Here is a 26851-nt window from a genome sequence, read left to right as displayed (position 1 = left end):
TTAACTTGTCGCCTTTCTTGTGGATGGGACAGATTATCCCTTCCTTCTACTCCTCCGGTAGCTGTTCGGTTTCCCAGATCTTGACTACTAACTGGTGCAGACAGGTGGCCAACTTTTCCGGGCCCATCTTGATGAGTTCTGCTGCGATACCGTCCTTACCAGCCGCTTTGTTGTTTTTGAGCTGGTGGATGGCATCCTTAACTTCCCTCAGCGTGGGAGTTGGTTCGTTCCCGTCCTCTGCTGCACCAACATAGTCATTTCCTCCGCTGCCTTGGTCCTCCGTGCCTACATTCTCTTCGCCATTCAGGTGCTCGTCGAAGTGCTGCTTCCACCTTTCGATCACCTCACGTTTGTCCGTCAGGAGGCTCCCTTCCTTATCCCTGCATATTTCGGCTTGCGGCACGTAGCCTTTGCGGGATGCGTTGAGCTTCTGGTAGAACTTGCGTGTTTCCTGTGAACGGCACAGCAGTTCCATTTCCTCGCACTCCGCTTCTTCCAGGCGGCGCTTTTTCTCCCGGAAGAGACGGGTCTGCTGCTTCCGCTTCTGTCTGTATCGCTCCACATTCTGTCGGGTTCCATGCTGCAGCATTACCGCCCGTGCTGCATCCTTCTCCTCCAGAACCGCTCTTCACTCCTCGTCGAACCAATCGTTTCGTCGACTCCGTTCTACGTACCCGATTGTGCTCTCGGCTGCGTTGTTGATGGCTGCTTTCACTGTACTCCAGCAGTCCTCTAGAGGGGCCACATCGAGCACACCCTCGTCCGGCAACGCTGCCTCGAGATTCTGCGCGTATGCGGTGGCGACATCCGGTTGCTTCAGTCGCTCTAGATCGTACCGGGGCGGCCGCCGGTAATGTACGTTGTTAATAACGGAGAGTTTTGGGTAGTTTAACCATCACCAGGTAGTGATCGGAGTCGATATTAGCGCCACGATAGGTCCTGACGTCGATAATGTCGGAGAAGTGCCGTCCATCAATCAGAACGTGGTCGATTTGCGATTCCGTTTGTTGTGGTGATCTCCAGGTGTAACGATACGGGAGGCTGTGCTGGAAGAAGGCGCTACGAATGGCCATGTTCTTGGAGGCGGCGAAATCGATGAGGCGTAGGCCATTTTCGTTCGTCAGCTGGTGGGCGCTGAACTTTCCAATCGTCGGTCTGAATTCCTCCTCCTGGCCTACCTGAGCGTTTAGATCCCCTATGATGATCTTGATGTCGTGGTTTTGGCAGCGGTCGTACTCGCGTTCGAGCTGCGCGTAAAATGCGTCTTTGTCATCATCAGTGCTTCCGGAGTGAGGGCTGTGCACGTTTATTATGCTAATGTTGAAGAATCGGCCCTTGATCCTCAACCTGCACATTCTTTCGTCGATCGGCCACCAACCGATCACGCGCCTCTGCATGTCGCCCATCACTATAAAAGCTGTTCCCAGCTCACGTGTGTTGCCGCAACTCTGGTAGATGGTATGATTACCTCTAAACGTTCGCACCATTGATCCTGTCCAACACACCTCCTGCAGCGCTACGAATCCGAACCCGCGGTCCTTCAGTATATCGGCGAGTATGCGGGTGCTCCCGATGAAGTTGAGAGATCTGCAGTTCCACGTACCGAGCTTCCAATCGCAAGTCCCTTTTCGTCGCTGTGGTCGTCGCCATTGGTATCGGTTCGCATTCTTCTCTTGTTGATTTTCCGGTGCTAGTCTTTTTTACGGCTGGCTCGCAGGGCCTGACACCAACCCACTAACCCAGGGAGCTGGGCTTACCTTCCCGGAAGCTACGGGTTCTTATAAAGAACTCTGACGTGAACAACGGAAGAATCTTTGAGGATCCCGGAACTCCTGCAAAAAAAATCGGTAAACCTCTAAGAGAAATCCCGGTAGGAGCTCTGGAAGAGCCCAAGCAGCAAGCCGTGAAAACCTCTTGATAATTCTGTTCACATATTGAACTGACTTTTAAGTGACAATCCGCAAGCTAAAATTCATCCATATATTCACCCGAAAGGATTCTTCCACCTATTTCGCCAGGAATTTTCCACTGATGCCTCTAGAATTTGCCTTCTAGGGTTTCTCACAAGTTTCCTTTATTATTTCATCTCGGAATTTCTCTTGCGATGTCTCTCTTGAATTTCTCCCTTTAATTCAGAGATTGATTTGCTTCGGAACTTCATCCAGCATTCTTTCCAGGTGTCCGGTCATTTTGCCGAATGCCGTTTGGCCGAATTATGATCAAAATAATTTAGAGGTGTGGAAAAACTCTGGTTATTATTCTAGCTGCCAATGATCATCAGAAATATTTCCTTCTTTTATTTATATTCTTTCTACTTTTATCATTAAGGGATTAGTTGGCGTTGAAATTTCGAATACTTTTGTCAGAGATTTTTCCTTCTTTGAATAATAAAGAAGAAATAAGCTGTTCTTTCGAGTTAAACTGATATAGACAACTGTGGCATGTTCGTCGTTCCTTTCTCAGCCAAGTGACATTCTTCGCGAAATACTATCCTGAATATTTAATTCAAATGCTTTCGCGATTTCTTGCAGAACTGCTACGGTGAATCTATTTAATTCCACCCAGGATTTGTTCCAGAGTTCCTTTTAGACTTGTTTTTTTGGAGAATTTTTTTTGAACGGAGTTTCTCTTTGTATTTTCCCAGGAATCCTTCCTTAGATTATAGCAAGAGGTTTTCCAGGATTTGCTCTATGAGTTCTTTGCGGGATCTCTCTCAGAGTTTCTTCCGGAATTCCTCTTACAAGTTTTCTAGGATTACAGTGTTACCTCCTAGCTTTCTTCTGGAGGTCTTCCCAGGGGGGCCGGATCACAACGTCCGAGTCCATACAGTCCCGGACATTAGGTCGCATTTTTTTGCGAAATAGCGTCCAAAAGTTTGGATGCGTCATAATATCCTATGTGCCTTCTTTCCTTGGACTTCGTGGCGTACCTGCAAGCTCGGACGTTATGCCCCGAAAAAATGCGCCATAAAGTCCTGGGACTTTATGGCCTCGGACGTTATGATACTGCGCCCTTCCCAGGATGTCTTCCTGGAGGTTCTTCTACGATTACTGCAGAATTCAGAGGGTTTTCCAGAATAGCTCTCAAAGTTTAACCAGGATTTCTTTTAAGAGGTATTAGGCGATTGCCTTCCCATAGTTCTCTAATAGAGACTCTATAGTATGTCTTGAATTTTCCTAAAAAATATCCCAAAAAGTTAATAAAAAGAAAATCGTGTTAAGTACTGTTCCTTTGAATTCCACTAAGAATTTGCATTCTTTGACAGATACGTATTTCGACCTCAACTGTAAGGTCGTCTTCAGTGTCTTGTACTTGACTCGACTGAAGACGACCTTACAGTTGATGTCGAATATGTATCTGTCAAAGGATGCAATTTTTTTTTTTTTGTTTATAGAGACTTTACCCTGAAGGGGCATTCGTCTCTAAAACAAAGGATGCAAATTCTTAGTGAAATTCAAAGGAACAGTACTTAACACGATTTTCTTTTTATTTACAGATATTCCCCTAACAAGCCCAGGTACATCATCATCCCAAAAAGGTTTTCTTAATAGTTTGTCACGAGGTCCTCCTAAGATGTTTGCAAAAGTTCTTCCAGATGATTACCTGCAATTTCTTCATACATTTCTCTAAGAGGTTTTTCCTGGATCGTCTCTAAGATAACCTCCGGAATTACCCCAAAGGACTCCCAGAATATCTTTCAGAAGTATTCCAGAATTGCCCCAACATTTTCTCGGGCCGAAAGCTTTTCCATGGCTTAGGTGCCAACCTCTCAACACGCTCATGGCTGCACCTTCTAATTACAAGGTACACTTTGATATAATGTACAAAGAGAACATTTATTTGTACGTTATATCGAATAATAGGGTCTTGTACCATTTGGGAAGATGTACCTATTTTGGGCACTTTCTAGCAGCAAGTCAATTTTAAACCGATTGATTTGAATTTCTGTATAGAGTTAGGCACCTACAGTATCTTACTCTGTACAAAAAATCAAATCAATCGGTTTGAAATTGACTTAGTTATAGCGGCAAGTGCCCAAAATAGGTACACCTGCCCAAATGGTACAAGACCCTACCTGTATATTGCTGTGTGCATTTAAAATGCAAACATCAAATGCGGGAGCACCAAATGCGGTAAGATTTTCTAACAAGTAACCCGATGTCAGTGGGAGCTTTCGAATCCTAGGTTGGCGGTATATTGGCTATGGTTGCTACGTTGCCTTTGGTAACAAGTGTTACCGCTTTTGCAGCGCATTTGGGCATCGTTTGCATCTTGAACGCACACAGCAATACAAGCGAGAGCGAAATGTTCTTATAATAGCCGAAAGAGAGATGGAATTGTAAAAATAGGAGTGTTCATGGTGTGAGCTCGAAATCAGTTTGGCTTTCTATTTCGCAGAATCATTACGTTTTCAGTGGCTTATTTGTCTAGGGAATATAGAGTCGTGACAAAGCATTGAAAATGTGCGGAAGTGATTGGACAGCATTGCCCCTTTGATTCACACGCTTTCCGCTGTCTGATCACTTTTACACATTTTGAATGCCTTGTCACGCCCAGACTTTTGAACGAAAAGATGACGTACTTCGTATACGTATAATTCAGTATACTTGCAGTTCCGTGTCAAAATTTGAGATCGACCCATTCAAGCAAACCATAGTTACAATCTGTTACAATATTCCCAAGTTCAATTATGAACCACAGTGAGGGTAGGGGATCCTAGGGGAACAAAGTCCAAAATGCCAGAGTGGGATACAATGGCCCAACTTATACAATCATTCCTGAATGTGATTTGATCATTACCATAATAATTGAATGGTGTCAAGACATGTGTTAGTAAATTTGAATATTAAACTAATAAATTGATTAAATTGAATTCCTAATCCAATTACTAGAACAAAATTTGTAAAAACTACTTAAAAGTTGTTATTTAACTTTCTACTGTATACCACAGATAGAATACAATCTAATGCCGAACATCGGCGATCGTAAATTGTAGCCATAACATACTTACACATATTGTAAAACACACTCTGCCGATGTGATAGGACGAATTATTGCAAACGTGCTCCGAAACCCCGTTTTCTGCTGCGTACAGATGGTCCGATCTAATTTAACGTCTGATGCAAAAGTAAATGATTCACGAAATTCAGTGCATGAACAAAATCTAGTTCAAATTGAAAAAAAAAAATGTAGTCAAAAATGGTACATTTTTCGTGCTTTGGACTGGAAATGTTCGATTATGAAATTTTGGTGTATCTCTGTGTCATGCGGAGTATTTATATTATTTTTCTCAATTCCCAGTGAAAAATCCGTTGTCTCTTTCGGTCAAAAGTCATTCGGTCAAACGTTCTTCCACCCACAAGTTACTATAAGATAAACCACCGCCTGCCTTCTGATCGATGATCTAGAAGCATTGAAAAAATCACACTCTTCACGCAAAAGTGGTTTCCCCATTTTGTGGCAGAATATTTATCGAAAGCCATTTCAGCTCCCTCATCATCATCCGTGCCTGGATAGGTTTGAATATGATGATGCAGGCATGCATATACATTATTGGGCATATCCCACCAGGTCGTTCAGTACTTACATCGGTAGCGCGCCCATGCAGCGTGTCGTACGACTCGGCCTTGGTGGTGATGCTCTTCAGTTTGATCGGTTTCACCACGGTTGGCATCTTGCCACCGCCCTCGTGCAGCAGCATCTCCCCGTCCGCGCCCAGGATGCGAATGTCATGCGAGGATTTCCGGTGTATTCGCAACGATTGGGGCGATAGTTCACGGCAGACTCCTCCGGCACCACCGGGTCTGATGGCATCCCCGTTGGAGCTCTGGAGATTGTGCTGACCGTGCACCGAGATACTGCATCGTTTGCGTGACGGGTCGTACTTGCTGTGGCCCGTGGTTGTTGGGCCGCCACCACCGTCGGTAAGAGTGTTATTAGATTTACTTTGGTGATTATTGGCCACTTGATCGTTGGTCGGGGTGGCTTTCGAGCCCATCATCGTCTTGACCGATTCGACACGGTGCTCGTGAAACACTGTCGATCCATCTACCACCGATCCGTTGTTATCCGGTGATTGGATGCTCGTCATGCTGTTGTTGTTATTGTTGTTCGCACTGTGGAAGAAGTGGGAAATTGAATCCAGTGGTTGTCAACAATAGTAGGAATATATAGCATTTCTCGTTTCAACTTTTAAAGGATATAAGCAACTTTTTGCACAAAATGAGAAGATAAAACATATAAGATGTTAAGAAGGTAAAAGTCAGAAGATAGCATTTAACAGATAACAAATAGAAACAGATTGAGAACCTCTGGTCCTAATAGCTCTCCAACACCCATCACACCTACCCTAATCCAGCAGCAATACTGTTGTTGTTGAACCCGTTGCCGATGTGATTGGTGACACTTCCGTTGCCCGTGGTGCTCCGCTGGCCCTTGTCCTTATTCATCAGCGAGCCCATTTTCAGATGCTCTAGCATCGAGTTCAAGTGCTGTGACATCATTTTGTAGCACCTTTTCCGATCATTCACATCAATGTCCGCACTGTGCACTGTACACGGCTGCCTCTTCAGTTAGCACTAGAAGTGCCAATGAAATCCTTTCCGGGACCTCGCTATTGCGTTCAAAATTTTCACCGCACTGCGCTATAGACTCCTCTATCTATCGACGACACGACAGGATGCAAACTCCCATAAGAACACCCATCCGCACGATGAGCTTGGGTTTTTTTAGTCAGCGCGAAACGGCTCACTTCAATCACTTTTAATTACTATCGATGACACTTTCAATTGATTCCGGCGAGCGATGGCAAACCGGAATGGCAGGATAACGCCGCGAGGGAGGTTTGATGATATTGCGTTGCGATATGACGGGATGGCAATTGATGTTTATCCAACGGCGTGCTGCTGCTGCACACTTCCGTTCCGATTGGGATGCAGTTGATCTGGAAATGACAGAAATTAAACAGATTAACAACTGACGATTGAATTGGATTGTTGATACAGATACAGATCAATGCACAGAAAATGTTCGTGAAATTGTGCATTTAACGAATACCTATTCGTTATGGCATTTTTTGGTTTTAGATTCTCCATTAACGTTAACCGCAGTATTTATTACAATCAGTTTGGAAATAGAGAACAAATAGTTAGCGAACGATAAAAGCTACGGTGAAGGCTGGGAAATGCGTGATACGAACTTCACAAAGCATAATTTCCCCGAAATTCTTGCAGAATCCCCTCCGGAATTCCTACATAATTTCCTCCAGAACTCTTGCAGCATATCCTCCGGAATTCTTGTAGAATTTCCTCCGGAATTGTAGCAGAAATTTCATCCGGAATCCTTGTAAAATTTCCTCCGGAATTCTTGCAGAATTTTCTATGAAATTCATGCAAAATTTCTTCCGGAACTCTTGCAGAAATTCCTACGGAACTCTTGCGGACTTTTCTCAAAAACTCTGGCAAATTTTTTCTTGAATTTCTTGCAAAATTTCCTCCAAAATTGTTGCAGAATTTCCTCCGAAATTCTTGTAGAAATTTCTTCGGAATTCTTGCAGGTTTTCGTCCGGATGTCTGTCTTGCAGAATTTCCTCCGAAATGTTCAGGAAATGTTCCGGAATTCCCTTAAAAATTCTTGCAGAATTTACTCCGGAATTTTTGCAGAATTTTTACCGGGATTATTGCAGAATTTCCTCAAGAACTCTTGCAGAATTTTCTCCAAAACTCTGGCAAAATATTCCCCGAATTTGCAGAATTTCCTCCGGAATTGTTGCAGAATTTCCTCCGGAATTATTGTAAAATTTCCTCAGGAATTCTTGCAGAATATCCTGCGGAAATGCTGCGGGTTCCCCTTCGAAATTCTTAAAAAAAAATCCTTCTGAATATTTTCAGAACTTCCCCTTGCAGAATTTCCTCCACGATTTTTGCACAATTTCCTCCGCATTTCTTACATAATTTGTTGTAGAATTTCCTCCGCATATGTTGTAGAATTTTCTCCGAAATTCATGCAGAATTTCCTTCTACATTTTTTCTGAATTTTCTTCGGAATTGTTGCGAAATTTCCTCCGAAAATGTTGCAGAATTTCCTCTGGAATTCTTGTAGAATTTCCTTCAAAACTCTGGCAGAATTTCCTCCATATTTCTTGCAGAGTTTCTTCCAGAATTCTTGCAGAATTTCCTCCGGAATTCAAGCAGAACTTCCTTCGGAATTGTTTGAATTTCCTCCAAGGTTCTTGCCAAAATTCCTCCGAAGTTGTTGCAGAATTTCCACCGGAATCGTTGCAAAATTTCCTGCAAAATTCTTGCAGAATTTTCTCGAAAACTCTGTCAGAATTTCCCTCGAATTTCTTGCAGATTTTCCTCCGGAATTCTTGCAGAATTTCCTCCTCTGGTAGAAATTCCTCTGGTTAAATTTCCTCCGGAATTGTTGCCGAATTTCCTCCAAAATTCTTGCAGAATTTCCTGTGCAATTCTTGCAGAACTTTCTCTAAAACTCTGGCAGATTTTCGGAATTGTTGCAGAATTTCCCCCGGAATTCTTGCAGAAGTTCGTCCGGATTTTTTACAGAATTTCCTTCGAAATTGTTGCAGAATTTTCTCCAAAACTTTTTTAGAACTTTCCCCAAATTTCATGCAGAGTTTCTTCTGGAATTCTTGCACAATTTCCTCCGCAATTCTTGCTGAATTTTCTCCGGAGTTCTTGCAGAATTCCCGCCGCAAATTCTGCAGAATTCTATCAGAATTTCATTCAAAATTATTTCTGAATTTCCTACGGAATTGTTGCAGAAATTCCTCTGGATTTCTTGCAGAATTTCCTCCAAACTCTGGCAGAACTTCACCCGAATTCCCTGCAGAGTTTCTTTCGGAATTCTTGCAGAATTTCCTCCGCAATTAATGCAGAATTTTCTCCGGAATTCTTGGAGAACATCCACCGAATTTCCTGCAGAGTTTCTTTAGGAATTCTTGCAGAATTTCCTCCGGAAATGTTGCAGAATGTTCTCTGAAATTGTTGCAGAAGTTCTTCTGGAAATTTTGCAGAATTTCCTCCGGAATTGTTGCAGAATTTCGTCCAAAATTCTTGCAATTTTTTTCCGCAATTGTTGCAGAAATTTTCTCCGGAATTCTAGCAAAATTACCACCATAACTGTTGTAGAATTTCCTCCGGAATTTTCGCAGAGTTTCCTATGAAATTCTTGCAAAAAATCCTAGGGAAGTCTTGCAGAATTTCCTGCAGATTTCTCGAAGAATTTGCTCCGGAATTATTGCAGAATTTCCTCCGGAAGTCTTGCAGAATTTCCTCCAGAAGTCTTGAAGAAGTTTTTCCTGCGGGATTTCGTTCGGAATTGCTGCAGAATTTCCTCCGTATTGCTCGCAGAATTTCCTCCGGAATTGTTGCAGAATTTTCTCCGAAATTCTTGCGGAATTTCCTCCGGAAACATTGAAGAATTTCCCTCAGAATTATTGCAGAATTCTTGCTGAATTTCATCCAAAGCTCTTGCAGAAATTCCTCCGGAATTAATGCAGAATTTCCTCCGGAGTAGTTGGCAGAATTTCCCTTAAATTTCTTGCAGAGTTTCCTCCGGATTTCTTGCAAATTTCCTCCGCAATTATTGCAGAATTATTTCCAGAATTGTTGCACAATGTCCTCCGTAAATTTTGCAGAATTTTCTTCGAAATCCTTGAAGAATTTCCTCCGGAATCTTTGAAGAGCTTCCCTCAGAATTATCTCAGAATTTCCTCCAAAGTTCTTGCCGAAATTCCTCCGGAATTGTTGTAGAATTCCCTTCGGAATTGTTGTTGAATTTCCTCCGAAATTCTTTCTGAATTCCAACGGCATTGTTTCAGCATTTCCTCTGAAATTCTTCCAGAACTTCCTCCAAAACTTTTTCAGAACTTCCCCCAAATTTCTTGCAGTTTCTTCTGGAATTTTTGCAGAATTTCCTCCGCTATTCTTGCAGAATTGTCTCCGGAATTCTTGCAGAATTTCCTCCGCAAATTCTGCAGAATTTTCTCCGGATTTTTTGCAGAACTTCTTCTGAAATTGCAAAATTTTCTTCGAAATTCTATCAGAATTTCCTTCGAAATTCTTTCTAAATTTTCTACGGAATTGTTGCAGAAATTCCTCTGGATTTATTGCAGAATTTCCTCCAAAACTCTGGCAAAACTTCCCCCGAGTTTCCTGCAGAGTTTCTTCGGAGTTCTTGCAGAATTCCTTCCGCAATTAATGCAGAATTTTCTCTGAAATTATTGCAGAAGTTCCTCTGGATTTCTTGCAGAGTTTCCTCCAGATTTCTTGCAAATTTCCTCCGCAATTCTTGCAGAATTCTTTCCAGAATTGTTGCAAAATTTTCTCCATAAATTTTGCAGAATTTTCTCCGAAATCCTTGAAGAATTTCGTCCGGAATCTTTGAAGAGCTTCCCTCAGAATTATTGCAGAATTTCCTCCAGAATTCTTGCAGAATTTCCTCCAAAGTTCTTGGGGAATTTTCTCCGGAATTGTTGTAGAATTTCCTCCGGAGTTCTTGCAGAATTCCCGCCGCAAATTCTGCAGAATTTCCTTCGAAATTTTCGAATTCCTCCGGAATTCTAGCAGTAGGGTAAGAAATCAAACTTTGAACTAGTCAAATTGTAATCTTAATTTGAACCATTTCGAAATTCATTAAAACGACGTACTTTTCAGGCAAACATTGTCCCGAAAAAGATGTTACACAGCTTTCCGTAATATAACCTGATAACATGGACTTTAAAAGCATTGAAAAAAGCGTTTTTGTCATGGAAAACAGGCAATTGAAAAATCACTGTGATTTCACCCATTTCCCCCAAGAAAAAGCACATTTTCGGTGCACTCGTACAGCTCATGCATTTTATCACATGCAATATGTGAACACGTCAAATGAAAGCTTATTTATCGTAGAATCGATCAACCGAATAATATTCCGCATTATTTGTCATAAAATTATCAAATTTAAGTGATTCTTACTTGGAGAATGTTATCTTAAGTTGAACCATTTGTAATCTAAGTTTGAACTAGTAAACGGGGGTGAGCTTCTAGTGTTGGCCTGTAGATTGCGCTAGTGGTGGCTTTGTTTACTCTTGGGGGATGAAAAAATCCAAATTTAGTTTCCAAATTCCTAAAGAATTTCTAACATTCTGAGTTGAGATTCCACTGCCTGATGAAAAATAGATATGAGAATTAGCAGATTCATGTGATTTTTCATTGTTTAGCATGGAATTGGCTGTTTTGTGAGTTGCTCGAGCTGCTGCCGCCAGTAGTTCAAATTAAGATTAAAATTGGTTCAAATTATGATTACGATGGTTCAAATTAAGATTAAAATCATTGTTGATGAAAAATCAAATATTTCAATAAAATTCGGTGCAAATACAAACTATTTACCATTTAACAGAAAGCTTATACCTGTGGCTTTCATGTACATACGATTTTGCCGTAGTAAATTATTTCCATGTGGGAGAAAAAATCACTTGAAATTTGCACTGCTTCAGAAAGCCGCAATTTGGTTCAAATTTTGATTACCTACCCTACTTCCTTCGGAATTCCTGCAGAATTTCCTTCGGAATTGCTGCAGAGTTTCTTCCGGAATGGTTGCAGAATTTCCTCCGGAATTGTTGCAGAATGTCCTCCATGATTCTTGCAGATTTTTTTCCGCAATTGTTGCAGAAATTTTCTCCGGGATTCTTGCAGAATTTCCACCATAACTGTTGAAGAATTTCCTCCGGAATTTTCGCAGAGTTTCCTATGAAATTCTTGCAAAAATCCCTAGGGAAGTCTTGCAGAATTTCCTGCGGAATTCTTGAAGAATTTGCTCCGGAATTATTGTAGAATTTCCTTTGAAAGTCTTGCAGAATTTCCTCCAGAAGTCTTGAAGAAGTTCCTCCGGAGTTCTAGCAGCACTTCCTTCGGAATTCCTGCAGAATTTCCTTCCGAATTGATGCAGAGTTTCTTCCGGAATGGTTTCAGAATTTCCTCCGGAATTGTTGCAGAATTTGCTCCGGAATTTTTGCTGAATTTACTCCAAAGTTCTTGCCAACATTCCTCCGGAATTGTTGTAGAATTTCCTTCGGATTTGTTGCAGATTTTCCTTCGAAATTGTTGCAGAATTTCCTCTGCAATTCTTGCAGAGCTTTCTACAAAACTTTGGCCGAATTTTTTCCGAATTTCTTGCAGAGCTCCGGAATTGTTGCAGAACTTGCTCCAAAATTATTGCAGAATTTTCTCCGGAATTCTTGCAGAAATTTTCTCCGGAATTCTTGCACAATTTCCTCTGCACTTCCTGTTGAATTTTCTTTAAAACTCTGGCAGAATTTCCCTCGAATTTCTTGCAGAGTTTCCTCCGGAATTCTTGCAGAATTTCCTTCGCAATTCTTGCAGAATTATCTCCAGATTGTTGCAGAATTTCCAACTGAATTGTTGCAGAATTTCCTCCGGAATTCTTGCAGAAGTTCGTCCGGATTTTTTGCAGAATTTCCTAAAGAACTTTCTCTGGAATTCTTGCCAAGAATCTCCTCCGAAATTGTTGCAGAATTTCCGGAATTGCAGTTTCTTCCGGAATTCTTGCAGATTTTCCTCCGCAATTCCGGCAGAATTTTCTCCGTACTTGTTGCAGAATTTCCTCTGGATTTTTTTGCAGAATTTCCTCTGGAATTGTTGCAGAATTTCCTGGTATACACAACAAATTTGGATGATACATGTTGACGTGGACCATAGATAGGCTGACCATCCGTCCCGTATTTAACGGGACACCTAAATTTCCAAATACTCGCTACTAGTATTGTTCATGCTTTTGACTAAATGTTTCGTCCTTTACAGTTAAAATAGCATTATTAACAACATCCACTTCTTAGTGGAGCGGACCTGGTATGATGGTTAGAACACTTGACTATCACGCCGAGGACCTGGGATCGAATCCCACTCCCGACAAACTCGCAAAATGTGAGTTCTTCCTTCGGAAGAAAGGAAAGCGTGGGCCCCGAGATGAACTATCCTAGGGCTAAAAATCTCGTTAATACAGATAATAAAAAAAAATAAAAAAAAAACATCCACTTCTGTTTTTGGACATTCATATCTCAAACCCATCAATTCCAATTTGTGTCCCGTATTTAAACGGGACAAATCTGGTCAGCCTAACCATAGAAGACAAGATGGGCAGACCAGGCCGTGAGAGGTGGCTAAGTGGCGAATGTGGGAGTGGGACCATCCCTACGCTAAACAGAAATAGCAGTCTCAATCTTATGATGTTGTACTAAATAAGATAATGAATTGAGGGGGTTAGAAACAAAGGGGTGTAAGTGGCAAAAACCAACTTTCGAGTAAATGAGGTTTAAAGTTTTTGACATTTTTTTTTATCTCATACAAAATGTATTAAGTTTCAAAATCAACCCAATTTTCTCTGATTTACTGTAATTTTTCCAATTATCGTAAAAACATTCTTAAAAAAGTTCCTGAAAGCTTGAAACCTGAAGAATTTTATGATGTGCTCAGCTCAAAATCGACAAAATGGTCACTTACACCCCTTTGATTCTGTGCCCCTCAATTACGAATTTCTTAAAATATGCATCGCTTTATCGATATACTTAATCATAACAATGCGCTCAGCATTTAAAGGATAACAAGATAAAAGGCAATCAATTCAATCCCCTCAGCTCGTTGAACCCCTTCCATTACATCTGATCGAAAAATTTAAAACCCCCAATCCAACACCCAAATCCGAAAATCACTCAACCATTAATCCCAATGTTGATCTTTCGCTGTTTCCGCGTTTGTTTGCCAGAAATTTTAACAATCGCTTACCTATCGCTGGCGCTGCGCTGGTATGACGTTTGGCGTAGCGTAGCGTGGGATTACTTCGAAAATCCCCCACAGATTACCTCACGTTACGCTAACAGTGACAAATCGTCCGTAAATAAATCCCTCTCTCTGATCGTCAGCCCCTGAGCCGGTTCCCTAACGTGGCATGGCGTGGGCTATCAATTGCCACTTTCCTATCTGCTTTCCCTGTGAGTTCATTAACTACTTCCAACCAACCAGCAGGAATCATCCACCCTTGACGATACATTGTTGCGTGGGTGGATGGCTGGATGGATGGATGGATGGAGAGAAACCTAATTGGGGACGATGGTAGACATGGGAAAACCGATTAATTTCTTTGCCACTTTGGTCTACCTAACTCAACTAACACCACAACAGCTGTTGCGGCGACACTTGTTTACCGTCAATTAGATTAAATTTGTCCAACTGGTAGATGGGGATCATGATGGAGGGAGAAAGTACGTAGAGTAGTTCAAATCCTGTGCAGCAACATCCGAACGATTTTTGATTTGATAGGACGATGTACGACGGGATGTGCTACATCAGGAAAAAGCACTTCACACAAGGACATCAATCTCAACAGCAGATAAAGTGACTGCCAGCGAGCGACTACAACGACGACGACGATTGATTGCCGGTTGCTTAACGCGTTTTTATTAACGATGTGGAAATATTTGACGATGGGCGGCGATCAACAATGAAGAAATCACGGAAAATCTGAGTGTATCGACACGACACCCAGCCCCAAATGGCGATGACGACGATGACATCCACCGAGGGAAGCATTACAATACATACTGTTTTTTTTTCTGTTTGCACGGATTCGTCTGAACAGCTTGTCGCTCGTTCCAATTCCAGGGAAATCCATTGCAATCTGTTGATTCGTTGTTAAATGTGACAAATACACGATGTCATGTTATGCTGTATGAACATATGTAGATCATCAATTACTTATCGATGGGGTATTTGAATTAAAAAAAAAACTTTAATAACAAAAGACAATATGAATCCAGTAAAACTTTATGAATTGCAGGATTTGAAGTTGAATACCGTGACCAAAAAATGCTTTTTATTGCTCATCGTATGTATTATCACAGAGAACAGACATCCAGGCAAGAACAAATTTCATTCAGAAAGTTGTGTAAGGATTTCAATCTTCACTATCACACTTAGAAATTCTGAAATTTCCACGAAACGGAATCACCAAAAAACGTAAACGTTTCAAGACTGAAACACAAATTGGACTCAATTTTACGCGCATCATGTAAGTGCTGGTTGGTTGCGTTAGATGTCAACAAATCTGTTTCACCAGAAACGTGGAATCAGTATCACGTTCATCAGCCATCTTCTAACTCGGTGAAATAGCTGAGTGGTGAGCGACGTGGCTCACGATCAGCAGATCCGGTGTTCGTATCCCATGCATGACAATATTTTACTTTTCTCTGTTTTATCTGTCAAATCGGTTCTGGCGATTGCTAAGAAAAAAATAAGTTTTATTTTGGGGTGTCTTGAAAGACGTAAATTTACATGTTATAACCTCTAAATTTGTGTTTTCCAAGATGCTCGTATATGTCAGGTTCAGGACACTTAAAATTACATGATATTTTCTTGGTGTGTATGAAAAATGTAGACAACTCTACGATCTCTCAGGCCTAGGTGTCACGGGAATTTGGGTGTTGTTAGCGGAAGGGTAAACTCCAAAAGATACGCTTGGTTCACGTTCAGGCACACCATTGTTAGACTGCTTCGAATCAGTTGTCTGCCCAATTCATCCTGGTTTCCTCGTCATCTTGTTGGCATTTGGTTGAATTACTTGATTCTTCGGTTGATAATCTGAAATATAAAATAATATTAACCATTGGCGTCACTAGATGAAATGTCTAGGGGGGGCTTGAGAGCCAATTTCAATATCCAGCGAGGATTCGCAGTGTAATTTGAAGATTTTCTAGGGGGGGCTATTCGGATTCTAGGGGGGTCTAAGCCCATATAGCCGAGGCGGTAAACGCACGGGTATTCAGCATGACCATGCTGAGGGTGACGGGTTCGATTCCCGGTCGGTCCAGGATCTTTTCGTAAAAGGAAATTTTCTTGACTTCTTGGGCATAGAGTATCTTCGTGCCTGCCACACGATATACACATGCAAAAATGGTCATTGGCAGAGGAAGCTCTCAGTTAAAAACTGTGGAAGTGCTCATAGAACACTAAGCTGAGAAGCAGGCTTTGTCCCAGTGAGGACGTTACGCCAAGAAGAGGAGAAGAGGAGAGGAGGGGGTCTAAGCCCTCCCTAGACCCCCCGTATTTACGCCAATGATATTAACATCGTACGTCAAATAAGCTACATATTAGTGATACGCTCGCCACAGTTACATATTTTTAAAATATTATTTATATCGTACGATACATTTACCTGAATCCTGCTGAAATAAAATGTTAATTAGCAGTACATTGAAACACAAATACTACAAAACACAAGGAAAAGAGCATCAAACTTTGATCTTGGAATATTTAAAAAGACGGTAAATATCAAGATCAAAATTTGATTTGGTTGATCTCACACCGCAACGCACCATTCTAAGGTGATCTACCCACGTTACGGGGTCAACAAGTGGTGAATTAAATTAGTATGGAAAATTAACCGATTGCAGCGTCACGATGTTTCCACTTGTGTTGCCGATTTCAAATGGCCGTTAAATTTCTTACACAGTTTCGGAACTGGACTTGGATGTCTGTTCTCTGGTATTATCTATCTATCTATTTATCTATCTATCTATCTATCTATCTATCTATCTATCTATCTATCTATCTATCTATCTATCTATCTATCTATCTATCTATCTATCTATCTATCTATCTATCTATCTATCTATCTATCTATCTATCTATCTATCTATCTATCTATCTATCTATCTATCTATCTATCTATCTATCTATCTATCTATCTATCTATCTATCTATCTATCTATCTATCTATCTATCTATCTATCTATCTATCTATCTATCTATCTATCTATCTATCTATCTATCTATCTATCTATCTATCTATCTATCTATCTATCTATCTATCTATCTATCTATCTATCTATCTATCTATCTATCTATCTATCTATCTATCTATCTATCTATCTATCTATCTATCTATCTATCTATCTATCTATCTATCTATCTATCTATCTATCTATCTATCTATCTATCTATCTATCTATCTATCTATCTATCTATCTATCTATCTATCTATCTATCTATCTATCTATCTATCTATCTATCTATCTATCTATCTATCTATCTATCTATCTATCTATCTATCTATCTATCTATCTATCTATCTATCTATCTATCTATCTATCTATCTATCTATCTATCTATCTATCTATCTATCTATCTATCTATCTATCTATCTATCTATCTATCTATCTATCTATCTATCTATCTATCTATCTATCTATCTATCTATCTATCTATCTATCTATCTATCTATCTATCTATCTATCTATCTATCTATCTATCTATCTATCTATCTATCTATCTATCTATCTATCTATCTATCTATCTATCTATCTATCTATCTATCTATCTATCTATCTATCTATCTATCTATCTATCTATCTATCTATCTATCTATCTATCTATCTATCTATCTATCTATCTATCTATCTATCTATCTATCTATCTATCTATCTATCTATCTATCTATCTATCTATCTATCTATCTATCTATCTATCTATCTATCTATCTATCTATCTATCTATCTATCTATCTATCTATCTATCTATCTATCTATCTATCTATCTATCTATCTATCTATCTATCTATCTATCTATCTATCTATCTATCTATCTATCTATCTATATATAAATGGATTTCTGTTTGTTTGTCTGTCTGTCTGTCTGACCGCTATGCATTCAGAAACTACTGAACCGATCGGTGTGAAATTTTGTATGCGGATATGTTTGAAGCCGGGGAAGGTTCTTAGCTTGTGAGACCTCTCCGGTCTCGGGAACGGGGGGCTCCCATACAGATTACTTTCCGGGGGACGTACCTAAGGAGCTGTAGGCAGGAAGTACGACGGTTGTCGGAAAAGTGTAATAAAAAATGATTGCATCGGAAAATCTCGGAAACAACTAAATTGCTTTTGCCGCAGATGCCTGCTTGCATGGACAATATAACCTTTTGTCCCCCGGATATCAACGGTAAAGTCGGTTGGATTAAGTACAGCAATGACAATGGACTGAATGGGTTAGCGTCCTGAAGCTGTGATGCCAAAGACGATTTATGATGGTGATTGTGAACCGCTGCTGGAAGTTCGGGAAGGGTTGATAGCACTTAACGGTAGGTGGACCCTGGACAGACTATATCGGTCCGACGATACTGCTTGGTTAGATCAAGGATGATGTTTGTTACGATCCACTAAGTAGTGCAGTGCCGTGCAGGTCTAGGTGGACTTCAATATATGGAATCTCGGAGTACCGAGGCTTGATATGGAGCCGCTGATCGGAAAAGGTATTTCAGATTGTAAGTATGGAGGAGGGCAAGTTATTTATAATATATTTGATTCGCCTATGCATGCTCTTTAAATTTTAACCCATGCATTATCGGACATTTTATATATTTATATGAATTTATATGAATTCTTTGAGAAATACCTACAGGGATTTCTATAGGGATTCCTCCAGGGATTCATCCAGGCATTCCTTGAGGATTTAATTTTGGGACTCCTCCAGGAATACCTTTAAGAATTCCACTAAGAATTACCCCAGGAATTCCTGCAGATGTTAACTCAAGAATTCCTGCAGAATTTACCTCACGAATTCTGCATTTAATCCAGACATTTCCTCCAGGATTGCTACCAAGAATACCTCCAGGAATTGATCCAGAAAATCCTCCAGAGATTTCTTTTTGAAATGCTTTCAAGAATTTCTTCAGTAGGGATGGTGGGGTTAAAGTGGACAACCTAAGCATTGTGGTTGTTTCCAGTGGAAATGCGGCAAAATTCATCTGCTTTTCCGAGTAACATGGAAAATAATGATATACACTAGAAATCTTGTAAGGGATTGCATTTAAAAAATATTGTTTTCTTTGATTATTTTCTTCTCCAAAACGTGCATAAAAATAGCGTGAAAAAAATCGGTGGGGGTAAAATGGACAATCGATGGGGTAAAATGAACAAGTCGTTAAAAGTTATATAACAGCATATTATTTCTATGTTTTTAAATGCAAACTATCAAATTTCATACGATACCTTTATTTTGTTGTTTTCAAACTTTTAATACAAACTTTGAAACACACTTCAACCATTATTGTAAAAATAGTGTAAAAAACTAGCACTGTTTTGGATGAAAATGATATTTTGTAGATATATTTTTTTTTTGTAACTTTTTACTACAACTATCTCACGACATGCATGACGGCTGATGATTCTGGAGTTTGCAAAAAAAATTATGAATTTTTGGTGAAATTTGAACCGATTGTCCATTTTACCCCCACCATCTGATTATGTTAAAATTATTTCCAAAACTTTTTTTTACAAAACATAAATTTTTATTTCATTCAAATATATTCTTCTATGTGGACTTTATTAGTTTAGGGTGTAAAACTTGTAATAATTTGAAAATAACTCACGAAAAAACCTTAGCAATGATAAGCAGATTTTACATCATTTTCGATTTTTCTCGTGATTTTTAAAGTTTTTGTCATTTTGAAGAGGTTTATTTGATTATAATGTTCAAGATCAGCAAAAGTATAATGGTTCATGCTTAGGCATAAGCTTCAATCGTTAAAACATTTTGAAAAACAATAAAAACCATGAAACCGTACCCTGTCCATTTTACCCCACCTGTCCACTTTACCCCCACCATCCCTAATTCCTCCTGGAGTTTTCCAGGGATTCCAGCGGGAATTCTTACAGGGTTTCCTTGAGGAATTTTGCCAGAAATTTCTCCAGGTATTCCTCCAAGGATTCCTCCAGAGATTTCTCCAGGAATTGGTTCAAGGGATCCCTCCAGGAATCCCACCAGCATTTCCACCAGGAATTCTATCAGGAATTGGTCCAGGTATTTACCAGAGATTCCTTCAAGGATTCCTCTAAAGATTCTTCCAAAAATTCTTCTAGGAATTCCTCCGATGATTCCTCCAATAATTCATCCAGATATTACTCCAAGATTTTTTCCTGGAATTCCTCCAGAAATTCCTCTGGAATTTCCTAATGGAATTTCTGCAGGGATTCCTCTGGAGATTCCTGAAGGATTTCTCGAGAAAATCCTTCAGGAATTTATCAAGAGATACTTCATGAAATTCTTGTAGAAATTCTACTAGGGATTCCTCGAGGAATTTCTCTAGAAATTATGTAAAGGATTCATCTAAGAATTCTACATGAAAGTTTTCCAGCGATTCTTCAAGAAAACCCTCAAGAAATTCGTCCAGACCGAATTTTCTCAAGAAATGTCTCTAGATATTCTTCCAGGAATTCGCACAGGCATGTCTTCAGGCATTCATCCAGGAGCTCCTCCAGGGATTTTCATAGGGATTACTCTAGGGATTCATTCAGGCATTTCTTCAAGATTTGATTCTGGGACTCCTCCAGGAATACCTTTAAGAATTCCACCAAGAATTATCCCAGGAACTACTGCAGAAATTACCGAAGAATTTCTTGCAGAAATTAATCAAGATATTCATTCAGAAACTATAACGGAAATTTATCCAGGAAATCATCCTCCCGAAGTTTATACAGGTATTATTCCAAGAATCCAGGGATTCCTTTAAGGATTCCTTCAGAGATTTTACCAGGAATTGGTTCAAGGGATTCCTCCAGGAAATCCACAAGGATTAAGATCTGTCAAAGTAACCTGATAGCAGTCAAACATTATGAGGTTATGTTAGTTGGTATAATAAAGAATGAACCATTTTACGAAACACAGACGAATAAACTGTGGGACCGAGCTGTGTTATTAATGACAAAAATATCTTGAAGTTAACTCTATGTGGAAAATCTGCCTCTTCTGGAAAGGAGAGCTCCCATACAACAGACATTTCTTCGTTATTCAAGAATCAATCAAGGGTTCCCTTTAGCATGTTGAGGTTTATGAAGGCAAGAAATGTTTCTTAAATAGTGGAGACCCCTCTCCAAGAGGACACAATATAAATGAAACAGACGACACTACTAAAAATTACATCGGAAATGTTTGCCTCTTTTAATCAGAGATGTATATTTGGCGATCGAATTGTTAACGCCAAGGTTAACACTTTGGGAGATTGTCACTTTAAGTTACATTGATAAAGAGTTGGTAACCAAGCAGCTCATCTTAAATTTTCCTTCTTTTAAAAATAGGCTGTTCTTAAACATTACACTGTTATGAAAAAGTGGCTTTCTCTCAACATAAATGAAACAATAGATAAAATTTGTTCAAGCAATCCAAACACAAACTGTGTATTTCTCAGGCAAAAAACATGTTCTAATAGAAGTTCTGTTAGAACGATCGGCATGATTTTTGCACAGTTCAATTCAACTTCAGGGTGGCTATGTTTAGATGTAGAAAAAGTTGGGAAAGTCAACTACATAATTTGTTTAAAAAACCCGTGACATTACTAAAATATGCATGAGATGCGAAGAATTTCAGAAACAACACAATAAAATTAATATTAAATGCGTTAGACAATTGTAAAAAAAACTACAACAACACATTTAAAATGGGCAATACAAGGTTTGCCGGGTCAGCTAGTGTATATATATATATATATATAAAAATTAATTTCTGTCTGTCTGTCTGTCTGACCGTTATGGATGCAGAAACTTCTGAACCAATCGATGTGAAATTTTGTGTGTGGGTATTTTTGGGACCGGGGAAGGTTCTTAGCTTGGTGTGAGACCTCTCCGGTCTCTGAAACAGGGGGTTCTCTTCTCATACAGATGACTTCGCCGGGGACGTCCCTATGGAGCTGCACGCCAAAAAACACAATAGGCAGGCAGAACGACGTTTGCCGGGACAGCTAGTAGATCATAAAAAAAAACTTTGAAATGTTACTTCACACTAACCAAAAATTGAAGCTTCTCCCAATTGCATTGCCTTTGCATAATTGAAATAAAAACTGTGTACCCTGGACTTTTTTGAACCTGCTCTTCAGCAGACCGACTCTGTACTCGTTCATGTCAAACGAATGTTGTTCATTAATTTCACTTTGAGAAGTTAAAATAATGTTTGCTTTCATCATGAAACCAATCTTCTATTCCTAAACTATCCAGAGTTCCTTTGGGAGCACGTCATCCTCGTGACCCATAATCCATCTGCCGGCGGACTGTGTAGCCGTATCAAGCTCATAAAAGACGATTGCAACCGACAACCCATCAATATCAATAACCAATTGAAGCTTTGTCCATCCACCGAATTGAAATCACCACACTTTCACATTCACATGAAACGTATACGTTTATCGATATTCGATATCTTGTCTAGCAGCATGGCTCAGCTCGTCTAGGTTAAATTCCCACATCTAAGACAGCGCGCAGGAAAAGAAGAAGACCGGATCCTTGCTCGGATCTTGATCGGAGAATAAATCTCACTTATTCAAGAGGAAATCACAAACGTGCATGTGGGTATGTGTGTGGATATAGAGCAACATTGGATTGCAGAAGCATTTCCATTTCGAATGTTGCTGGAGATGCTGGGTTTTCCTTTCTACCACTTCTTTAAACTAACAGTAGTGGATGGGAAGATGGCACTGCTGCTGCTGCTGCAGTGATAAACCGGGGGAGCAATCTGCTAGTGTGTTTCCAGTTCACAATGGTGAAATAGCTCAATCACGTCTCTTCTATGGTGGTCGGTTGTCGTCTTAGAGTTTCGTCTACACACTGAGGTTCTCTTTTGCAAATCCATGTCGGTCGGTGGTGAGTCGTCATCGTCAGAGAACCGTTTCAGTTCAATGCACATTTTATAGCTATCAATTCGACATCATGCTGGCACACTGCATACAGTTTCGGAGTCGTAGTATGCACTTCCAACGACAACAACGACGACGACGTAATCCGTAGTATGCAGCGGGAGTCGCTTGAATTGCAACAGTTTGAAATTGGAAAATGATGTTTGTCAACATGTGGGTGCCGCTGCCGTTCCACCGCAGCAACCTTCATTGTCGATTTTTTCTCCTCTCTCAGGAATCGATGGGGTGAAAAGCGAAATCATCAATTGAATTACTTTTTGCTGTTTTGCGGTTTGGGTGCCAGGCACACATATTGAACTGATTACCATAAAACGAGGGCCTGCTGTTTTTGTGCTAGTAAGAGTGAAGTGAGTATTGCAGAAGCTTTGCTACTTTGTAATAGAAAAGCAAGAGTTCGTTTTGATCTTATTGAAACATGAAACACAATGTGGGGTGAAAATTTGAAAACTTTGTGTGTTATAATGTTTTCAGAGATGAAAAAAGGAAAAACCAGTACAGGATTGTAAAGAAAATAAAAAAAGAAGTAGAGTAGAGTAGAGTAGAGTAGAGTAGAGAAGAGAAGAGAAGAGAAGAGAAGAGAAGAGAGGAGAAGAGAAGAGAAGAGAAGAGAAGAGAAGAGAAGAGAAGAGAAGAGAAGAGAAGAGAAGAGAAGAGAAGAGAAGAGAAGAGAAGAGAAGAGAAGAGAAGAGAAGAGAAGAGAAGAGAAGAGAAGAGAAGAGAAGAGAAGAGAAGAGAAGAGAAGAGAAGAGAAGAGAAGAGTAGAGAATAGAAAGAGATGAGAAGAGAAGAGAACAAAAGAAAAAAGAGAAGAGCACGTGTTTCAATGCAATGGAAGCATAGGGACACGGAAAAAAGAAAGCAAGTTACTTCGCCTGAAATCGGAAAAGCGACATTCAAATTCATCCCATTAGTCAATTTCCTCCATTTCCTTGCACGGCTCCTCCGGCGTACCCAACAAACCATCTCATCCGCTTCTCACCTGACTGCCATCGTAAATTATCGCAACAAGTTTCACGAATGAAAGCCTCAGCCCAAACATTTGCGGCGCGTCTCCGACCCGACAGACAGTAAGGAGAAACTGCGAAAAGGCAAAATCTTCCACCAGACTGTAGATGGGGCGGCTTCAACCGGTAATGCTTCCATTATTTGTTTCATTTTCTTGGAAAGACAAAATATCCTCGTGTGCTTTGGTAGGTCCTCTAGGGAGAAAAAAGTGTACAATCTGTGTGCTTTTTTTACAATGCCACTCGACCATTTGAAGTCTGTCGGTCTCGGTAGGCGCCCGACCTAAATTAAGACTGATTCACCTGAGACAAAGTCAATGCTCTGTGGGGAGGATTAAGGGAAAGTACTGGTTTTCACATTAAAAACAAACCGTGTGTGAATATATTACGTTCGTATTTGTAGATTGAACAATGAAATCTTTTAAAGCTACAGATAAAAGAATCGCGCATTCCGAGGCTCATAAATATTTCATTAGCACCCTTCGTCACATTCGAGTCAGAAATGCGCCTGAACGCGATCTCATTTCACCTTAAGGCAACAAGGACAATCGCAACAAAAAGAAACGGCAAAGCTTTTCATTTCAATGAAGCCTTCATTTCGGCTTAACAAACAAAAAGAACCCTCTGTTCTGTAATCATCTGTTTTCGTTTGCTTTCGGTGGGATAAAATCGGTGTAATGGTGATTGTTACCCGCCTTTTATTGTGCAGGTGGTATTCTACTTTGAAAATGAGAGGCTTTATCGAAAGCGGGGCTTGGTGCGATGATTACTGTTACTTGTATCCAGCAACAGAGTATATCAATCATGATTTTATTTTATATAAAAAAACTTAGTGTTATTGAAATCTAATGAGATATCTAATACAGGTCGGACTCGATTATCCGGAGTATCGATTTTTATTTCACTCCGGATAATCGAATTTTCCGGATAATCGAATTTTCCGGATAATCGAATCACATATAAAAATGAAACCAAAATTCAAAAACGTATGAAAATATATGTTTTTGTTATTTTATTTTCATGGAACAGTCAGTGGCGTAGCCAGAAATTCGAATAAGGGGTCGTCCATAAATTACGTCGAGAAAACTTTTTTGTAATTACGTTGTGAAAAGTTGAACATTTCAGTTGGCTGAAGTATGCTGAAATGGCCTACTTTTCACCCCTTATGCAAGTGTGCCGAAAAGTACTACTTTTCGGCACTTTTAAGAGTGCTGAAAAGTAGCACTTTTCGGCACTTTTGCTCGTACGCACTTTTTACTTACCATAATGCCTTCCGTAGATTCAGCCTCTGCCTCTACATCTACTGAGCAGCTTGAATCTGAATCAGGACGGTTTCAATTAGGATTCGAACTGAAAATCAAGAGTAGAGGCAGCTGCTGAACCTGCTTTTGCTTTTGCCCGCACACAACTGTTTGACAACGGGAGCTCGATTGTTGGTGACGCCTACTACGCCAGAGCCTACCTGATCAAACGAAAAACTACACCGACAAGCATGAGCGCGCGCACGTGGTTCCTACTGATACATGTTTGTGTAGCTAGAAAAGATCGCACTAAATGGGTCTTTTACGTAATTACAAAAAACTTTGTATGTAACTCGTTCCAAAACTCGATTTGTTCAGCACTCGTCGTATTTATCCAACTCGGCAAGCCTCGTTGGATAAATGTACGACTCGTGCTGAAAAAATCATCATTTGTTGTTGCATAAATAACTATTTTGCAATCATTCCTTACCGATCGTTTGAAGCAGCCGGTCGTGTGTACCGTGTCTGAATCGCAGTCAATCGCTTTGTAGCCGGTGGAGTTTTTTTGCCCACCTAGTGGTTTTTTATATCGCGAGTTATTTATCCTACCGAGGACGAAGACGATTGTCTTGGGCGATCCGCGATCGCGGGAAGGAAGCAGGCATTGGAATAGTGCACTGTGCAACAGAAATTTAATTACCCACGCCATCAATAGCGGGCCCGACATCAACGGCGGCGCGCGGCGGCGGCGGTGACGAGTGTGACGGGTGATACAAAAGCAGCAGCAGCGTTTTGTCTGTGCATCCGAGGCATCACCAACAAACAGCTATCTATACACTCGATAAGTATAATCGATATTCGATCTCGTTTTGTGTTGTTCCATTCCTCCGCTCATCACGTCATCACGTGTTAGTTGTTTGTCCACTTTGCAATAACAGTAGGCTGAGGCTCTACAGTGGGCTGAGGCTCAACAGTGGGCTGAGGCCAGAGTGAGCAATTGTAAAATTTTTTTCTCTTTATATATATATTTTTTCTTGTGAATTTTTTTTTTTTGCCGGTTTTTTTTTCTTCTTATTAGCTAACGTTCCACACAGAGTGTGTTAAAATATAAACCAATTTTGTATTAATTCTTCTCCTGTGCATGGATGAATCCAATGGAGGCGAAACGCCTCCCAATGATATCATTGCTCGTACGCGGTTTTATCAGCCATCTTCGCCTGGGCCTTGGGTTGTCTATTTCCGGCGCAAATGCAAACCATTGAATATGCTTTCGATTTCTCGAGAGCTGACGCGTAAGTATCCTGGGACCGTTGTTCACCAAGTGAAAGCATCCAAGCTGCGTGTTACCGCACCTAGCTACAAAGCAGCAAATGAAATTGCTCAACACGAAGCGTTTACTGTTGAATACGTGGTCTATGTGCCAGCACGAGAAGTGGAGGTGGAGGGGAAGATCCTCGACGAAATGCTGACATGTGAGGACATCAAGACCGGCTTTGGTCGATTCAAAAATAGGTCAATTCCTGATGTGGCTATCCTAGACTGTAAACGCTTATCTAAGGCTTCCATGGAAGGAAATAAAAAGGTGTACTCGCCTTCAGCGTTTTTTCGAGTGACTTTTCCAGGTTCCGTCCTCCCGGAATTTGTAGTAATCGATGGTGGTTTTTACCCAGTGCATCTTTTTAGGCCGAAGGTTTTTAATTGTACCAAATGCAAGCAGTTTGGTCACAGTGATAGCTTTTGCGACAACAAGCCCCGTTGTGGCAAATGCAACCAAGCTCATTTGGAGGACTCTTGCACACAGGAAGCGGAAAAATGTAGCTACTGTGGTGGAGATCCACATGACTTGCAAGTTTGCCC

The 26851-nt window shown here is 40.3% G+C and overlaps 1 protein-coding gene across 3 annotated transcripts in view; it reads right to left on the bottom strand.

Annotated features, from left to right (window-relative positions):
* LOC109402508 (nitric oxide synthase) overlaps positions 1-26851 on the bottom strand; it is a 354219-nt gene that overhangs the window by 193024 nt on the left and 134344 nt on the right. For all 3 annotated transcript variants that reach the window (XM_062849368.1, XM_062849370.1, XM_062849369.1), the window contains exons 2-3: positions 6349-6943; positions 5588-6116 (exon numbers count right to left, since the gene is read on the bottom strand). In XM_062849368.1, coding sequence (XP_062705352.1) covers positions 5588-6116; positions 6349-6503 — 684 coding nt within the window. In that variant the 5' untranslated portion in view covers positions 6504-6943. The remainder of the gene's footprint in view (positions 1-5587; positions 6117-6348; positions 6944-26851) is intronic.

This window comes from Aedes albopictus, chromosome 2, assembly GCF_035046485.1.
Source record: "Aedes albopictus strain Foshan chromosome 2, AalbF5, whole genome shotgun sequence".
In the NCBI taxonomy this organism is placed as follows: domain Eukaryota; kingdom Metazoa; phylum Arthropoda; class Insecta; order Diptera; family Culicidae; genus Aedes; species Aedes albopictus.
This window is presented reverse-complemented; position numbering and strand designations above follow the sequence as displayed.